This window comes from Panthera pardus, unplaced genomic scaffold, assembly GCF_024362965.1.
Source record: "Panthera pardus isolate Hobbes unplaced genomic scaffold, ASM2436296v1 HiC_scaffold_10, whole genome shotgun sequence".
Taxonomy (NCBI): Eukaryota; Metazoa; Chordata; class Mammalia; order Carnivora; family Felidae; genus Panthera; species Panthera pardus.
Window position 1 is genome coordinate 59,104,653 of NW_026526655.1, and position 17,336 is coordinate 59,121,988.

The 17,336-nt window shown below is 42.5% G+C and overlaps 1 protein-coding gene across 1 annotated transcript in view; it reads left to right on the top strand.

Annotated features, from left to right (window-relative positions):
• Positions 1 to 16,352: 16,352 nt before the first annotated feature.
• Positions 16,353 to 17,336, top strand: part of SP3 (Sp3 transcription factor) — a 59,067-nt gene continuing 58,083 nt past the window's right edge. The window contains exons 1-2 of the mRNA XM_053907635.1: positions 16,353 to 16,466; positions 17,091 to 17,242. Coding sequence (XP_053763610.1) covers positions 16,460 to 16,466; positions 17,091 to 17,242 — 159 coding nt within the window. The 5' untranslated portion in view covers positions 16,353 to 16,459. The remainder of the gene's footprint in view (positions 16,467 to 17,090; positions 17,243 to 17,336) is intronic.

A 17,336-nucleotide genomic window follows, 5' to 3' on the forward strand; every position in this document is an offset into this window, starting at 1 on the left:
TCGAGGCCCCTTTCTCAACTGGAAAGGGCAGGTCAGGCAGAACCATAAGCAGAGCTTTATTTTTGTAGGGCAGTCTGCGTCTCTCAAGACTTGAGGACAAACACCTGGTTCACAGACCCCAGTACTTCCGAGAAGGATCACATTTCTCACAGTTACTCACAAATACCCACTCTATCTGGGTATCGGGTCAAGCACTTGAGAAAGGAACCATTTATGGTGAGTTTGTGGCAGGGAGACATTCTGGGGAATGTGTGAGGAGGAGGCCTTCCCCAGGCCCCTTGATTCACGGCGCAAAAGTGACTACGTTTACTGTATGTGAGCCAGGCCTTCTTCTTACCTTAAGTTTTTTCTCTTTTATTTATTTTTTCTTGGCTTAAGTTTAATGTAAAACGTGAGCCATCCTACACGTTTTCATTTAAAAAAAGAAAAAGAAAAGAGGAAGAAGGCGTTTAAGTCTTTCTGGTTCTTTTTAATAACTTTCAGTCCTGGCATTTGTCCTGAAATTGTCATGACTTGAGATGTCCTAAAATGGAGGCAAGGAGAAGGGGAAATAGAAAGAGAACTCCTGGCCCCCCGGAGCCTGACTTCAGAGGCCGGACTCTCATCCCCGTTTGGAGGGAGCAAGGAGCCTGGGAAGGACTTGGAGGCAGGGGTACTCACAAGCAGTGGGCTGGGGGTCCCCAGTCGGTACAGCCCTACAGCTATTAAAACGGACAGTTTTGAGGCTTGGGAGCTGAATTGTCTTAAAAGAGTTTTTTTGTTTTTGTTTTTGTTTTTTTAACTGAGTTATTACTGTCTTTGGAATTTTTTTTCCTCGGAGGCCCGAATTTGGCAACATTCAGGGCAGTGGGCTTTTGAATTTATTTCTTTTTTCTTTCCTAAAGCTTGGGACTGGGAGGACTCAGGGCATTGCCTCACTAGGAAAGAACATAGGAACCTGTGCTGAAGTGGTCGCACTGCGGGATTCCTAGACTCACACGAGCTGCCCCGAACTAGAACAACCAAGATTCAGGACTGAGCTCACCATAAAAACAAACGAAAACAAACAAAAAAACCGAAAACATCCACTAGAGGCAGAAAACAAATGAGAACACTACATACCTCTGAAAATCAAAACATCATTAAAAGGCAAACGAAAAACAGGTAAAGAAATGTACGTATTTGAAACCTCTACGAGAGAAGTTTAATGTCATTAATGTGCACTTTTAAATCAAGAAGAAAGTGATGGATGCCCTGAGGGGAAGTTGGATTTTTATTTTTTTATTTTTAAATTTATTTTAAGTTCATTTTTAAAAGTAATCTCTACACCCAACGTGGGGCTTGAACTCACAATCCCGAGATGGAGAGTCCCACAGTCCACTGGCTCAACCAGCAGGCACCCTGGACATTGGATTTTAAAGTGTGTAAACAAGTGTAGTATAAGAAATACAAACGGCACTAACCATATAAAAATGCTCACCCTGTGGGTGGGAGGATGGGCTAAACGGGTGAGGGGCATTAAGGAGGGCACTTGTTGGGATGAGCCCCGGGTGTTATATGTAAGTGGTGAATCACCAAATTCTGTTCCTGAAATCATTATTACGCTATATGTTAACGACTGTGGATTTAAGTTAAAAAAAACAAAAAACAAAAAGCAAACCTCACCCTAGCAGAGACAGACCTATAAATACAGAGAACAAACTGATGTTTGCCAGAGGGAAGGAGGGGGTGGACAAAATGGTTGAAGGGGAGTGGAGATACAGGCTTCCAGTTATGGGATGATTAAGTCACGGGAATGAAAGGCAGCATAGGGAATATAGTGAATGCTATTGTAATGGTGTTGTATGTTGACAGATGGCAGTTACTCTTGCGGTGAGCATATCATAACTTACAACAGAGATGTTAGATCACTGTGGTATACACCTGAAACTAATATAACCCTGGGTGTCGACGATACTTCAGTAATAATATAAAAAAATGCTCACCTCCACTGTAGTCAAAGAAATGCAACTTTTTAAAGTGCCATATTTTGGGGGTGCCTGGGCGGCTCAGTCGGTTAAGCGTCCGACTTCAGCTCAGGTCATGATCTCACACTCCGTGAGTTCGAGCCCCGCGTCGGGCTCTAGCCTGGAGCCTGCTTCGGATTCTGTGTCTTCCTCTCTCTCTGCCCCTCCCCCACTCTCACTCTGTCTCTGTCTCTCTGTCTCTCTCAAAAATAAATATTAAAAAAAGAAAAGAAAAATAAACCTTCCTACCTTTGTTTAGCCAAACAGTGATGTAGTTTTACCCTCTGAGGATAGTATCAGTGGACAAGGCTGTGGGTAATGAGTCCGAGTTATCTGTCATTTTCAAAGTTTAAAGAAGAATTTTTTGAATTTGAAGCAATTTGATTTTGCCCTTTGTAGAATAGTAATGTGAGAACTATATCTATAATAAAAAAATTTACTCTAACTCTTGGACAAGTGATTTTATCTTTTAAAAATTAAAACGATATTCTGAAGAATTTAAAGTCCACCGTGGCTAGTGGAGCCAAGAAAATCAGCATGACCTTTGCAGAATTAAAAAATAAATTAGGGTCCCAAAGCTCCTAAGACCAGTCTAAATATGAGAAAAATATCAGACAAGTCCGAACTGAGATTCTACAAAATACTTTACAATTATTCCTCAAAAAAGTCAAGGCCATAAGAAGTGAGGAAAGAGTGAGAAACTGTCACAGGACAGAGGGCATGAAGACATGACAACTAGACACAGGTATCCTGAATCAGATTCTGGAACAGAAAAGAAGGACGTTATTGGAAAAACTGGTGAAATCCAAATAAGGTCTGGAGTTTGGTTGGCAGTAACTCCCCAGTGTTGGTTTCTTAGTTTTGACGCAAAGACCACAGTAATTTAAGATGTTGACGTAGTAGGTGACTAACCATCCCTGTTTGCCTGGGAATGCGATTTCTTGGAATATGGGACTTTTGGTGCTAACACCAGGGCAGTCACAAGAAAACTGGGATGATTGGTCAGTCCCCATTAGGGGCAACTGGCTTAGAGGTAGATGGGAACTCTGCATTATCTTTATAACTTTTTATAAGTCTAAAAGTATTCATAAATAAAACATTAATCAAAAAACCAACAAAACATTGGGGCGCCTGGGTGGCTCAGTCGGTTAAGCGGCCGACTTCTGCTCAGGTCATGATCTCGCGGTCCGTGAGTTCAAGCCCCGCGTCGGGCTCTGTGCTGACAGCTCAGAGCCTGGAGCCTGTTTCAGATTCTGTGTCTCCCTCTCGCTGACCCTCCCCTATTCATGCTCTGTCTCTCTCTGTCTCAAAAATAAATAAAAACGTTAAAAAAAAATTAAAAAAACCCAACAAAACAAATTAAAAACAAAATATAAACAAACTAGGGACAACTGACTAATAATGGGATAATAGGCTAAAGAAGTTAAATATCCATCTATCGAATAAATGTAGTGAAGTCCTACTCTGTGCTAAGTTTTCTGCTCATCCCTGCTTTTGAGTGGACAAAGCAGATATATCCAGATATATACTGCTCTCTTTTATTATCTTGCTGTGTTCAGAGATATGTGTTTGTGGGGAACCCTGTGGGTTTATTCACTCGCCTTTTTACGCCTTCACTTTGAACATATAAGCTTTAAATAGTTTATACTTCCTTCCATTCCATTGCTTTATTGATGGATTTTACCTGCTTTCAAAATATTCATTGCTTGGCCTTTATTCATATGCTCTCATCTCCTCCTCGAAAAAGTTTCCATGATGAGTTAAACCTCCCCTATGTACAGGTTCCAGTCCCTATGCGCTTCTTCTGGTCTTTCACTTTCAGTATTCCTATCAGATTTTGTAAAGTGAAGATTTTCTCTATTTGATTTTTTCTCCCATTAAACAAACTGAGATATAATTTACATTCACTGAAACTCAGTCTTTTTAGGCATAATTCTATGGAGTTTTGACTACTAGATTTTGACTATTGTATTTCAAGTTATTTTTTCCTGATTCTTTTTTTTTTTTTAATATATGAAATTTGTTGTCAAATTGGCTTCCATACAACACCCAGTGCTCATCCCAAAAGGTGCCCTCCTCTATACCCATCACCCACCCTCCCCTCCCTCCCACCCCCCCATCAACCCTCAGTTTTTTCTCAGTTTTTAACAGTCTCTTATGCTTTGGCTCTCTCCCACTCTAACCTCTTTTTTTTTTTTTTTTTTTTTCCTTCCCCTCCCCCATGGGTTTCTGTTACGTTTCTGAGGATCCACATAAGAGTGAAACCATATGGTATCTGTCTTTCTCTGTATGGCTTATTTCACTTAGCATCACACTCTCCAGTTCCATCCACGTTGCTACAAAAGGCCATATTTCATTTTTTCTCATTGCCACGTAGTATTCCATTGTGTATATAAACCACAATTTCTTTATCCATTCATCAGTTGATGGACATTTAGGCTCTTTCCATAATTTGGCTATTGCTGAGAGTGCTGCTATAAACATTGGGGTACAAGTGCCCCTATGCATCAGTACTTCTGTATCCCTTGGATAAATTCCTAGCAGTGCTATTGCTGGGTCATAGGGTAGGTCTATTTTTAATTTTCTGAGGAACTTCCACACTGCTTTCCAGAGCGGCCGCACCAATTTGCATTACCACCAACAGTGCAAGAGGGTTCCCGTTTCTCCACATCCTCTCCAGCATCTATAGTCTCCTGATTTGTTCATTTTGGCCACTCTGACTGGCGTGAGGTGATATCTGAGTGTGGTTTTGATTTGTATTTCCCTGATAAGGAGCGACGTTGAGCATCTTTTCATGTGCCTGTTGGCCATCCGGATGTCTTCTTTAGAGAAGTGTCTATTCATGTTTTCTGCCCATTTCTTCACTGGGTTATTTGTTTTTCGGGTATTTTTTCCTGATTGTTAATAGATGCTTGAATTCACCAATAAAGGTGACTTAAAATTCTTATAGACTGTCTATATCAGTTATAATAAACCAAACCCTCATTAAATTATTGATCATTCCCTAAATATCCCTTTTCTCCTGCATATAAAATTCAGAATTATTTTTTTTTAATTTTTAAAAAGTATTTATTTTTTAAGTGATCTTTACATCCGATGTGGGGCTTAAACTCACAACCCTGAGATCAAGAGTTGTATGCTCTACCAAGTGAGCCATCCACGTGCCCCTAAAACTTAGAAGTATCAAGTATAATTTCCATGGAGGATAAGACCTTGGTAAACTTTGTAGAAAATCAATGATTGGAAGTATCAGAAAGCTATTATTTAATTCAAAGAGTCAGCATGGATTCACATCTCATCTGCCTCGGTGATGTGAAATATAATGACAAATATCAGCTGAGGGAAGCCATGAGCCAATTACTTGGGATAAAGCACCATGAAAAGAATACTATACCAACAACTAATCTAGAAGTTAGAGAAGTATGGTATAGGGATGAACTACTTAAGTAGATTAAACACTGACTTTGATATCAACGTGTGGAAGAGTTTGGAACAGATGGATTACAAAGCTCCAGGGATCAATATTAGGACCGTTTTTTTTTTTTCATTTTATATCTCATTGACTTAGAAGAAGGAACATGCAGTAAGCTGGTCATACAAAACCAGAGGGAGGGACAGTCAATACAAAGAAGGAATGAAATGACTTGACTAGACTAGTAACATAAGCAGATAAGTGGCTTATTCAGTTCAGTGTGGAGGAAATATGAAGTAGAAAGATTATCTCACGGTAGTATGAAATCAGAATGTTCAAAATAGAGTAAAAAAAAGGAAAAACTCATTAGATGTGTACATGATTGTGCTAGAAATAAATAAAAAGCATTCAAATGCTATGAGTGAGGCAGGAATATTGACTGCAGAATTTAAATATTCATGTAAATGTTAATATTTCAATAAAAATATTAATTATATTTTTAATGTACTAGACTGAGCAAATAACTCACTGGAATATATATAATTAGAGCAAATATAATGACACTTGCTCTCAAGTATGGTAGAACCCTTAAATTATGAGTGGCCTGTCAATACCAGAAATAAATTAGTTGACCGGGTCACGTAACTGATTATTTATTATGCTTTATAACTTACATATATGCTACACATATTGTATATCTTTCAAATGGCATATAACAAACACATTTAAAGATTTCCTTATGAGTTTCTGATGATTTGTTCAGCTGGTGAATCCTAGTTTTGTGGCCGCTCATTTTATTAGCAGTTTCTCCATTAAAATAAGAAGTCTGAAACTTTAATCCCAACAATCCAGATGGGTGGTTTATTGAAATCAGTGAATAATTCAACAGATATTTATTGGTTATCTTCGATTTGCTCACCGCCGTAGATCTGTTTCTTGAACTCTTTTATTAAACAAGATAGGTGTTTTGATAAAGCATACACATCTACCATTCTTCTTTAATATTGGAAATTCAAATAAGTTCATGCCATAGCTTTAAGAAAAATGTCCCAGGGGGACAAATGAAGAGCTATATTGTTTTCAAACCATACCCCTCTCCTTCCTTGATTCAGGGAAGTCAGGGAAGCTGATACATCATGCTTGTACACAATATGTATATAATTTAAACAGCGGTGACAGCCCTGTCTTGAATTAAGGGTACATATTCAAATGTAACGGAAAGTTAAAGGGGAGGGAATAACCAATTGTTGGAAGCAATGGCTTTACGGCAGAGGTTAAGACTTGAAAGGAAGCTTGAAGGCATGTGAGAATTTGTATGAGAGCAGGAGAGTGGGAGGCACAGTCCTGGTGGGAAGGGTGATTAAACACAGGGCAGTGAGGAGTTGCAAGAGAGACCCTGTGTTTGTTACATCTTGGGAATGACTTAACATTTTTTAAAAACTTTCCTTATGTTGATTTATGAGAGAGAAAGAATCCCAAGCAGGCTCTACACCATCAGCACAGAGTCCCATGCGGGGCTTGAACTCACAAACCTGAGAGCACGACCGAGCCAAAGTCAAGAGTCAGGTGCTTAACCTACCGAGCCACCCAGGCACCCCAGGAACCACTAACATTTTAAAGCAAGGTAAAAGAAGATTACTTTGGCGGCAGATGCAGAACAGAAAGGCTCAGGGAAAGTCTGGAGTACTCTCTAGAGCTACGGAAGTCCAGCCCAGGGCAGAGCATGCTTTGATCTCTTTCAGAAGGAGCTGACTGCCCCTCAGTGATTTCTGAATTCAGAGGGCACTGCTTTGACAACGCATCTAGTGAACTTTAGACTTTGTTATTTCTTTTCTATATTATCTGAATTTCATATGTTATTAATATTTTGTCTTTTAATTAGATTATCTGCTTCTTGAGGGTGAAGGTCATGCAGTATCTGGCAGGGTGGGGTTCAGTAAATTTTGTGGGCTCAATGGGTACATAGCTGAGACATTCTGCAGGAAGACTTGTTAGCACCTGGTAACAGGCTGCCAATGGGAGAAGAAAGAGATGTGACACGTGTGGGCATGTGAGAAAATGCTGAGGACACTGTTGTCAGAGACCGGAATGTCATAAGGGAAAGGGGGGCTGGTTCCGTAGAGTTATGGGTTCAGCTTTGAATATTCTGAGTTTGAGGTAAATGTTGAGACATTAAGAGAATTTTTATTTTTTATTATTTACTTATTTATTAAGAAAAAATTTTTAATGTTTATTTTTGAGAGAGAGAGAGACAGAGACAGAGAGCCTGGGGGAGGGGGGGGGGGGCGCGGACGGCAGAGAGACACAGAATCTGAGGCAGGCTCCAGGCTCTGAGCTGTCATCACTGAGCCCCACGTAGGGCTTGAACTCACGAACTGTGAGATCATGACCTGAGCCGAAGTCAGATGCTTAATCGACTGAGCCATCCAGGCACCCCTTTATTTTTTTTAATGTTTATGTATATTTGAGAGAGAGAGAAAGAGAGAGAGACCGTGCACAAGCCAGGGAAGGGCAGAGAAAGACGGAGACAGAATCTAAAGTAGGCACTCTAGGCTGTCGGTACAGAGATCGACACGGGACTCGAACTCATGAACTATGAGATCGTGAATGAGACTGTGTCCTAAGCTGAAGTCTGACACTTAACCAACTGAGTCACTCAGGCACCCGAAGAGATTAAGAGAATTTTTAGTGCTTGAGGAAGTCAAGGTGACAGGAGGCAATTAAAGATAAGATTTGGGGATTAAATTTAGAGACATGGCTGAAGTTCCGAGAATGGTTCAGCTTCCAGAGGATGAGTTTTAAAGATAAGTTCAGGAAATCAAAAACTGAGTCTGAAGTAATGTTTTTGTATTTAGGACCTAGGAGGAGAAAAAGAAACTTGAAAGCTGCACTGTCCAATATGGTAGTCACTAGCCACACACAGCCATTTAAATTTAAATTAATGAGTATTAAATACAATGAAAAATTCAGTTCTTTGGTCATACTCACTGTATTTCAAGTGCTCAATAGCCCCACGTAGTAGGTGCGAACAGAGTGCTTCCATCATCACAGATAACATTACTGGACAGCATTGAGAAGTTATGGAGAAATACTCATTTGGGAGAAAACCAGAGAGCAGATGACCTTTGAAAGGAGGAGAGAGTTTTAAGGATTAAGTGTCAAATGCTAAGAAACCTGAAAAAGAATGAAAATCAGCGCGGATGGGGAACCCATGGTTTTGCAATGAGGAAGTCATTGGCAACCTTTCAGACAGCGATTTTGAGTAGCATGGTAGGCACAGAAACTGAGTATAGCATTAAATTAGGGAGGCAGTAGGTAGAAAGTTATTGAGACCTCGGAGAAGGAAGGGAAAGAAAGAAAGAAGACAATAATTCAAGAAAACTTCAGAGTCACAAGGAGGCTTTTTAAGGATGGGGAGACTGTTCATGTTTGAAGTTAAGTGCACCTATGAAGATGGTAAGGGCTCCATCTAGGAAAAGCTCCCTGGTTTTTCTCTTTATTCTCACATTCACGATGCTCAGAACATTCTCCCTTCTGGTACCAAATGTGCATGTTTATGCCCACACCAACCAACACCAGTTGAGTGCCTTACAGTTCAGTTCAGTTCTGGCACCATCTACCTGGAGTTAGTGTCAGACCTCATGGTTTAAGGGCTCAATCTCGCAAGACTGTCCTGATGTTAGAGCCCAGTTCACCAGTTTTTTGGGTCTTTCTTTCTTTCTTTCTTTCTTTCTTTTTGTTTGTTTTGTTTTGTTTTTGGGAGAGAGCGCCAGGGAGCATGTTCCTGTGGGGGAGTGGCAGAGGGAGAGAGAAAGAATTGGAAGTAGGCTCCATGCCCAGCAGGGAGCCTGACATGGAGCTTGATCTCACTACCATGAGATCATGACCTAAGCTCAAATCAAGAGTTAGACGCTTGACAGACTAAGCCACCCAGGTGCCCTGAATTGCAAGTTCTTTTGACCAACAGGCTATAAATCAGGGTTCCCACAACTTCCTCCTAGGAGTAGATAATTTGCTAGAATGTCTCACGGAACTCAGGGAAACACTTACCTACCTTTACCAGTTTACCACAAAGGATGCAGATAAACAGATGAAGAGACACATAGGGCAAGACAGGGGGAATGGGGGGCGTAGCTTCCATACTCTCTCTGGGCATGCCACCTTTCTAGCAACTTCATGAGTTCAGCAACCTGGAAGGCTCTTCAAACTCTGTACTTAGAGGATGTTTGTGGAGCCATCATCACATAGGCATGTCCGATTGTTAACGCATTTTCCAGTACCTTTCCAGGGGGTGGCGGTGGGGCTGAAAGTTCTAAGCCTCTAATCACGGCTTGGTCTTTCTAGTGACCAGCCCCTGTCCAGGAGCCCACCCCAAGTCACCTCATTAGAACAAAAGATGCTCCTATCATCTAGGACATTCCAAGGGATTTAGGTGCTCTGTGTCGAGATCCAGGGTCAAAGATCAAATATTTGAACACAAGATGTACCTAGAGTTAGATGTACCTTCTTATCGCTTAGGGAATCACAAGAGTTTTAGGGGCTCTGTGCCAGGAGCCAGGTGCAGAGGCCAATGTATGTTTTTTCTATTATTTCACAGGCTTCCAAATCCATGCCCTACACTTATTTCTCTTTTTAGCTCTGGGTTCAAATTTACAATAGTCTCTTAGATATCTCATGGATATTCTCCTAGCCCCTCCAACTCAACACATCTAAAATGAAACTCATGATTGTCCAACACATACCCATTCCCATTTTTTACATTCCTTATTCTAACGCATCTTTCCAGTTACTAAAGCTGGAAAACTTAGTCATATGTGAATCATTCTCTCCCTCCCCTCCACTCCTTCAGTCAATCAGTTGCCTGGGCATGTTTATTTTACTACTCTGCCATAGACTCATTTATTAATTTATTCTCTTTGTTTAAAGTTATGATTATGAAGTATTTCAGGCAAACAGTAGTAATAGGGGACAATACCAGAATAACATACTCAGCATAACTTAAGTAAAACTTGCAAATACAAAGCCTCTTGAGAAATCCATTCAGATCTCATTCTCCTCTCCACACCCAGGGTTGTCACCACCTAAAATTTAGCATTTGTGGCACGCCTGGGTGGCTCAGTCAGTCAAGCGTCCGACTTCAGCTCAGGTCATGATCTCCCAGCTCATGGGTTTGAGTCCCACGTTGGGCTCTGTGCTGACAGCTCAGAGCCTGGAGCCTGCTTCGGATTCTGTGTCTCCCTCTCTCTGCACGCCCCCCCCCCCCCAACTTGTGCTCTCTTTATTTCAAAGGTAAACATTAAAAAAGTAAAATTTAGCGTCTATCATTCCCATGCAAGATGTTATAGTTTTATTCCACATGTAGTGCAGAATATAAGTTGGTATGTTTTTCAACTCCATATATATAAAGTTTATACTGTTTATCCTGCTGTAACAAGCTTTTTTCACTTAGCGTTACTGAGATTTATCCATAATGAATCATCTTTTTTCATTTATTTTAAATGTTACTTAATGAATTATTAATCATTGTGGATTATACTATATATTATAAATATAATATATATAAATGTATGTGTATGTATAATTGCATTTATTTTGTACTCCACCTCTTGGGTTGAAACGGAATGATGACATGGTGTGACATTTCAACCATTTTAGTGGTAATTGGAAAACTTCTATTCCTTCAGGTAAAAACTGTTTTCAATACTTTATACAGTTCTATCCAGCTTTTTCCCTGCCACCTGATTCTTTTTTTCCCTTTTCTCTTACTTTCTCTAACTAGGCCTTCGGTATGGTTGGCTCTTTTGGGAATACAGTTTGCCCTTGAACAACATGGGGTTAGGGGCGCTGACCCCTTGCACAGTTGAAAATCTGCATATACCCCTACAACCTAACTATTTTAAATCCCCTACAACTTAACTATTAATAGCCTGCTGTTGACTGGAAGCCTTGCCGATAACATAAACAGTCGATTAACTCATATTTGGTATGTTATATATATTATACACTGTATTCTTACAATAAAGTAAGGCGGAGAAATGATATTAAAAATCATGAGAAAAAACACAGTACTGTACTGTATTTACTGAAAAAAAATCTGCATAAAGTGGACCGATGTAGTTCAAACCGTGTTGTTCAAGGATCCACTGTAGTTGATGGATATGTCTGGATTACAGGATTAAAGGATAGAAAAAATTCTATTAAAAGACAGTGAATCATGAAATAAAGTATGAATATAGTTCAGGTTGAAGGTTGTTTCTCATCATTTAAGGACATCATACCTTAGTGGAATCAGGCTAGTAGTGTCATTTGTTAAGTATGGCTATCTCATCAATTTGCTAATTTACAACCAAGAGACTTTCTGGCATCTTATATTATTCTAAGAAAGGCAATTAAGAAGACACTATAATTCAAAGACACATTTTTTTTTTAAGTTTATTTTGAGGGGGGCGAGGGGCAGAGAGGGAGAGAATCCCAAGCAGGTGCTGCACTGTCAGTGTGGAGCCTGGTTTGGGGTAACACAGGGCTCAAACTCAGGAACCGTGAGATCATGACCTGAGCCAAAACCAAGAGTTGGATGCTTAGCCGATTGAGCTGCCCAGATGCCCCATTTGAAGACAGATTAACAAGGTAGAAATACTTAAACCATCTTTTTTCAGAAAATTGCAATGACTCAGAAATCTGTCAGTGCACTTAGCTTCCTAGACTGACATGAAGATGTTTTCATAAGTGTTATGGGCAATTAGAAAGTTTAGAATATCTAGGTATGTCAATAAGTTAGATCGAGAGAATGAGATCCCTTGAATTATGAAAAGATGAATCCTTTTGTACTAGGATGATATTCATTAATGAATGAATGAATGAATGAATGAAAATGAGGGTCTAACTTACTTGGGAAAAGTGATTTTGAAAGAGGAGGATTATTATAAGGTTGAACAAATTTTATCATGTAGTATTTATTGGTTTAATTCATCATTTGTTTTCCCACAAGATAATTATCTTGACAATCTTTCTGCTTAATTTTAAACATCCACAATGTGTTAGGTATTGGTTAGAGCATTCAAAATATGATCCCTGACACATGGAGTTCACACCCTAAGACTTGCTTTAAAGATGATCTTCCTCAGGCACCTGGGTAGTTCATTTGGTTAAGCATCTGACTCTTGATTTTGGCTCAGGTTGTGATTCCGGGGCTCTGCGCTCAGCATGGAGCCTCTTTCTCTCCCAGACCCATCTCCCCCCTTGTGTGTTCTTTCTCTAAAATAAAAAAAAAATTAAATGATCTTCCTTATACATATGTACCTATTTTATCTACTTTATTGCATATGTGTATGAGGGGTTTGTTTTTGAGTATAAATCTCTACACCGACTGTGGGGCTCAAACTCAGGACCCTGAGGTCAAGAGTCCCATGCTGTACCATCTGAACCAGCCAGGTACCCCTATTGTGTTTTATTTTTTCTTTTTTCCATAATAGGTAGATGAAACTCTTAAACTGGTGATTTAAGAAAACTTGATATGTTGATTGGTGAAACTGACACATGTGGGTTTAAATCCTGATTCTGCCACCTATTTGAAAAATAACACAGAACAAGTCCCATAATCTTGCTTAACCTCAGTTTCCTCATCTATAAAGTGATAAGTCTATGATACATATCTCCTAAGGCTGTGAGGATTAAAAATGTGAAGGAGTTGGCACATAGGAAAAGCCCCAAAATACTCTCTCTTTTGGTAGATTAAGAAAAAATAAGAAATATGTCTTTGAGGTATATATTTTTTGTTTTTCTTTTTTGAGGTATATTTTTAATAAGGTAGGGAAGATAGAAAGTATGAAGGGGGTTAAGTATACTAGTCAATGTCAACCAGAATGTTTCTGAAATATGATAGTGATTATGTAAATGGAACTTGAAGATTCTTGAAATCCAGTGTGAACAGGTTAAAGAGATCCAGGGGTAGGTAAGAGGAGGGTCACAATCACAGCAACAAAGGTTATGTCAAAGAGACATTGATTTAGGTACAACTATTAAAAATTGCCATTTAGATGAAAATGGTTGAGTATTGGCAGTTTCATATGGTCCACTCACAGATGCTCAGGAAGGAAGAGAAGCAGTAGAGACTATGAGGGAAAGGGAAGAGTCCTTCAGCTGTGGTGCAGTTCATCGGGGCTGTTGCTGTTTTTAATACAGAATGGCTAGGCTCTTACAGATGTGAATCAAGCATTATTTAGTAGCCTCTTCTCTTTGTAGAGAAAAAGGGGGTTGAAGATGGGTTAAAGTTCATGGATTGGGTGTAGAAATCTTTTAGGCCCTTTGACATTTATGTTTCCAAAGGATTTCAGAAAACTTTACACAAAGACATAGAAGATACAAAAATAAGTGAGGAAATTGAGGATAAAGGAAAATATAGTAACACCCAGATCTCCTACTGTGATGTAAAACAGTGGCCAGCACAGAACTTCCTGAAATCATCTTTGCAAAGGAGAAAGTATAAATGATGTCCAGCATGGTGCTTCCCTTCGTAATAAGCAACTGCAGTTCTGGATTCTTATGTAATGTGGCAGTAGATTCTACTGAGAAAACCCTGCTATCTTTTAATTAACATAAGCTGTACTTCAAGATTTGACTACAGTGCTGGAATAGCCAAGAAAAAGGTATTCTGTCCAGAGACTGTCTTCATTTCCAGCCTTAAGATATTGCATGACGATCACTCTTTTAAGTGTGGGCTGAGGGGGTCCTCTGAATCTAATTATGTAGTAGTAATACTTTTGGTATATATAGCTCTTAAAAGCGCTGCATTAAAAGCAGAATAGGAATAGTTAGCTCTGGTAGGTTATTTTCCCTTTTCAGAAAGATTAAATGAGTGAGGTATTTTTGCATCTTGTCAGAATGGTCTATGAACCAAAGAGGTTTGAAAATGATTTCTGCATTCCATTTGTCAGTTGGCACCAATGAGGAAATGAATTCCTGTGGCCAAATACTTTGCTCTCTATAGGTGGCTGGACTAAGACTTTGTAAAAGGGGCACGTAGGTGGTATCTTAGACTCATAAAACACACTGCCACTCTTAGAGAAACAGCTGAAAATCCCTCTTCTAGGGACAGAATGATCCTCTATCCAACATATCCATGCCAGAAAAGTGACAATACCGTGACGTTCCTCCTCTCCTACTCCACTTTTCTCAGGTCTGTCCTCCTCTTCAAGCCTCCCATTCCTCCCCCCATCCCAAGCCAGCTTATTCTGATGCTTTAATTTTCCTTTAAAAAACTTAAGGGTAAAATAGTACAGCATTTATACTACTCGCCTTTTAAAGTTATTCTTCTATTTAAATATGAGACCAAAGGTCTTACTATTAGATGAGCTCAACTTGAAATTCTGAATTTCAAGTCTTGTTTTTGCATGTTTGTGGTTTTTAGGTTATTTCCCTAGAAGTTATGTCTTTTGTACATTAAGTGCCAAATATAGTGTTTTTGATCCTATGAGTATAGATTACAAGTATAAGTGCCTTAGAATTGAGGTGCAAATTTAGTGTCTCACAAACGGGCCAAGAATTGTATTTAGTTAGCACACACAAAATCTAGTTCAATTGCTTGGACTGCACAACTATCACACAAAATACAATAATTGAAACATTAATTCTTGTTTGAGTTAGATTTCTAATAAAAAGGGTTATTGTGGACAGCGTTTCCACCTCTTGAATTTAACCTTTCTTGGCAATTAGATCTAAAGGTCATACGCAGAAATGTTAGTTGGCAAAACACACACACACACACACACAAACACAAAGCCTAAGCATTACCCTCCCTCCGGGACAAAAGCAAGATATGAAGGGTGATTAGGGCAAAGTAGTGTTAAACTAATCCAATACGTGAAATGAGATTTTAAAGTAAATAACTAAAATGTTCCAAGAAAAAATACTAAGAATCACTGTTTTTAAGATGTTGGTAATAGTTGGTGGGTTTTTTCGGATGTTGACTTGTTACCAAGACGATCCAAAAGCAGGGAATAATGTATGTTTGACCAGCAAAATGATTGAGTGGATTAAAAAAATTATTCTGCCCCGTTGAATATATATACTCGCTATGTACCAAATGAGATACACTTTAAGTCTTATGCCTGTTTTGGTGCCACTGGCCAGAATGAAAAAAGTTCTCCCGTTAGTGAGGTGAACTGAGATTTTTGTTTTCAATGCCTGCCTCCAGGGTACGTACAAGTGGGAGACGCGTGGAAAACCTGGGGCTAAGGGGGATGGGAACGAGATGGCTCTGACTGTGAATCTAAGAGCTGAATGTGTGAGAGAGAAAATCCTCCTCCAGCCTCGGAGGGGGTGTCTCCCCCAATACCAACTCCCTCCCCCCGGGCTCGTGGGGCGGGTCTGGTTTGCTCAGTAGCTGCAGCGGCCGTAGCGGCAGCCCCGGGGCTGAGCTGCGGCGGCCTTCTGGCAGCGCAAAGCGGCGGCTCCGAGAGCGTGAGGCCCTGGGGAGAACCGGCGGAGGCTGCTGTCGGGATGGAGGAAGCGTCGAGTGGAACCGGGGCCGCCGGGGACGGATTTCCTCCCCGGCCCAGCTCTCTACAGCTTGGCTGGGCCTGCTCCAAGCACCTGCGAGGTGAAAGAGGCCTGCGTCTGGGGCCTGGCAGCGGCAGCCGGCGAGCAAGGCGGGCACAACGGGGTAACAGTCGAGCCGTAGCCGCTCTCGGGAACCTACGCCGCCACGGCCGCTTATTGTCTCTCTCTTTCCACCCGGGGGCAAACAGGAAGCGCGCCGGCTGACCGAGCGACTGACGGGCATCCGGGCCAATGAGCACTGCCGACCAAGAGCGTGGCGGCGAATGAGCGCGGAGAAGAGAGGCGGGACTTCCGGGCGGGCTGTCACCCTCTTCCCCCCTTTTGGGCTGGAGGCTCCACCTTTTGTGTTTCCCGCACAGTCAATCAAAATAGGAAAAAAAAAATCCCCGGACCGCTCCGGCCGTGTCCGCCGCCGCTTCCCGCATCCTCTCCCGCCGCCGCCGCCTTCGCTCCTCACCATGTGTAAGGCGGCGGGGAGCCCCGCCTGAGGTGCCCTAAACACACTATGACCGGTACGTAAAGCCGAGAGAGAGCAACCCTTGCTGCCGCCGCCGCTGCCGCCGCCGCCGACCACAGCCAGCCCGGGGCCGCCGCCGCCGGCTCCCGGCCCCGTGTGTGCGACCGAGTGTCTGTGAGAGGCAGAAAGCCGCACTCCCTTCCGCCTCCCTCCCCTCCCGGCCAGCCACCGTCCACCCCTTAAGCCCCAGCAACGCCGTGTCCCTGCCGGGCCCTGGGGCGGGCGGCCCGGTCCGCCGGGAGCGCATCCCCCCGTGTGCGGGCGCGGGCGGCGGGCGGGCGTGTGTGAGTGACTGACGGTGCGAGAGGAGCGAGCGCGAGTGAGAGCGAGCGGCGCGAAGGGAAAGGGGAGGAGAGGAGAGGAGAGGGGGCAGGGGCAGCGCGGGGAGGAGGAGGAGGAGGGAAAGAGGAGGAGGAGGAGGGTTACAGGCAGCGGCGGGCGGGGGCAGCAGCAGGAGAGGAGGAGGGATCCGCCGCCGCCGCCGCCGGGGGGGCGGGTGGGGGAGGGGAAGGGGACTCGGTCCGGGCTTTCGGAGTAATTTCGCCTCGGCCCGCGGGCCCCCTCCCTCTCCTCCACCCGCCTTCCTCCCCACCCCCACCCCCCCGCGCTGTGCCTGCAGCTCCCGAAAAGCCCGTGAAACAAGAGGAAATGGCTGCCTTGGACGTGGACAGCGGCGGCGGCGGCGGCAGCGGCGGCGGCCACGGCGAGTATCTGCAGCAGCAGCAGCAGCAGCACGGAAACGGCGCGGTGGCGGCGGCGGCGGCGGCCCAGGTGAGGAGCGGCTGAGCCCCGGCCCGGCTCCCCCCTAGCGCCGCTTTCTCCTCCCCTCGCCTCTCCCCTCCCTCCGCGCCTCTCTCCTCCCCTC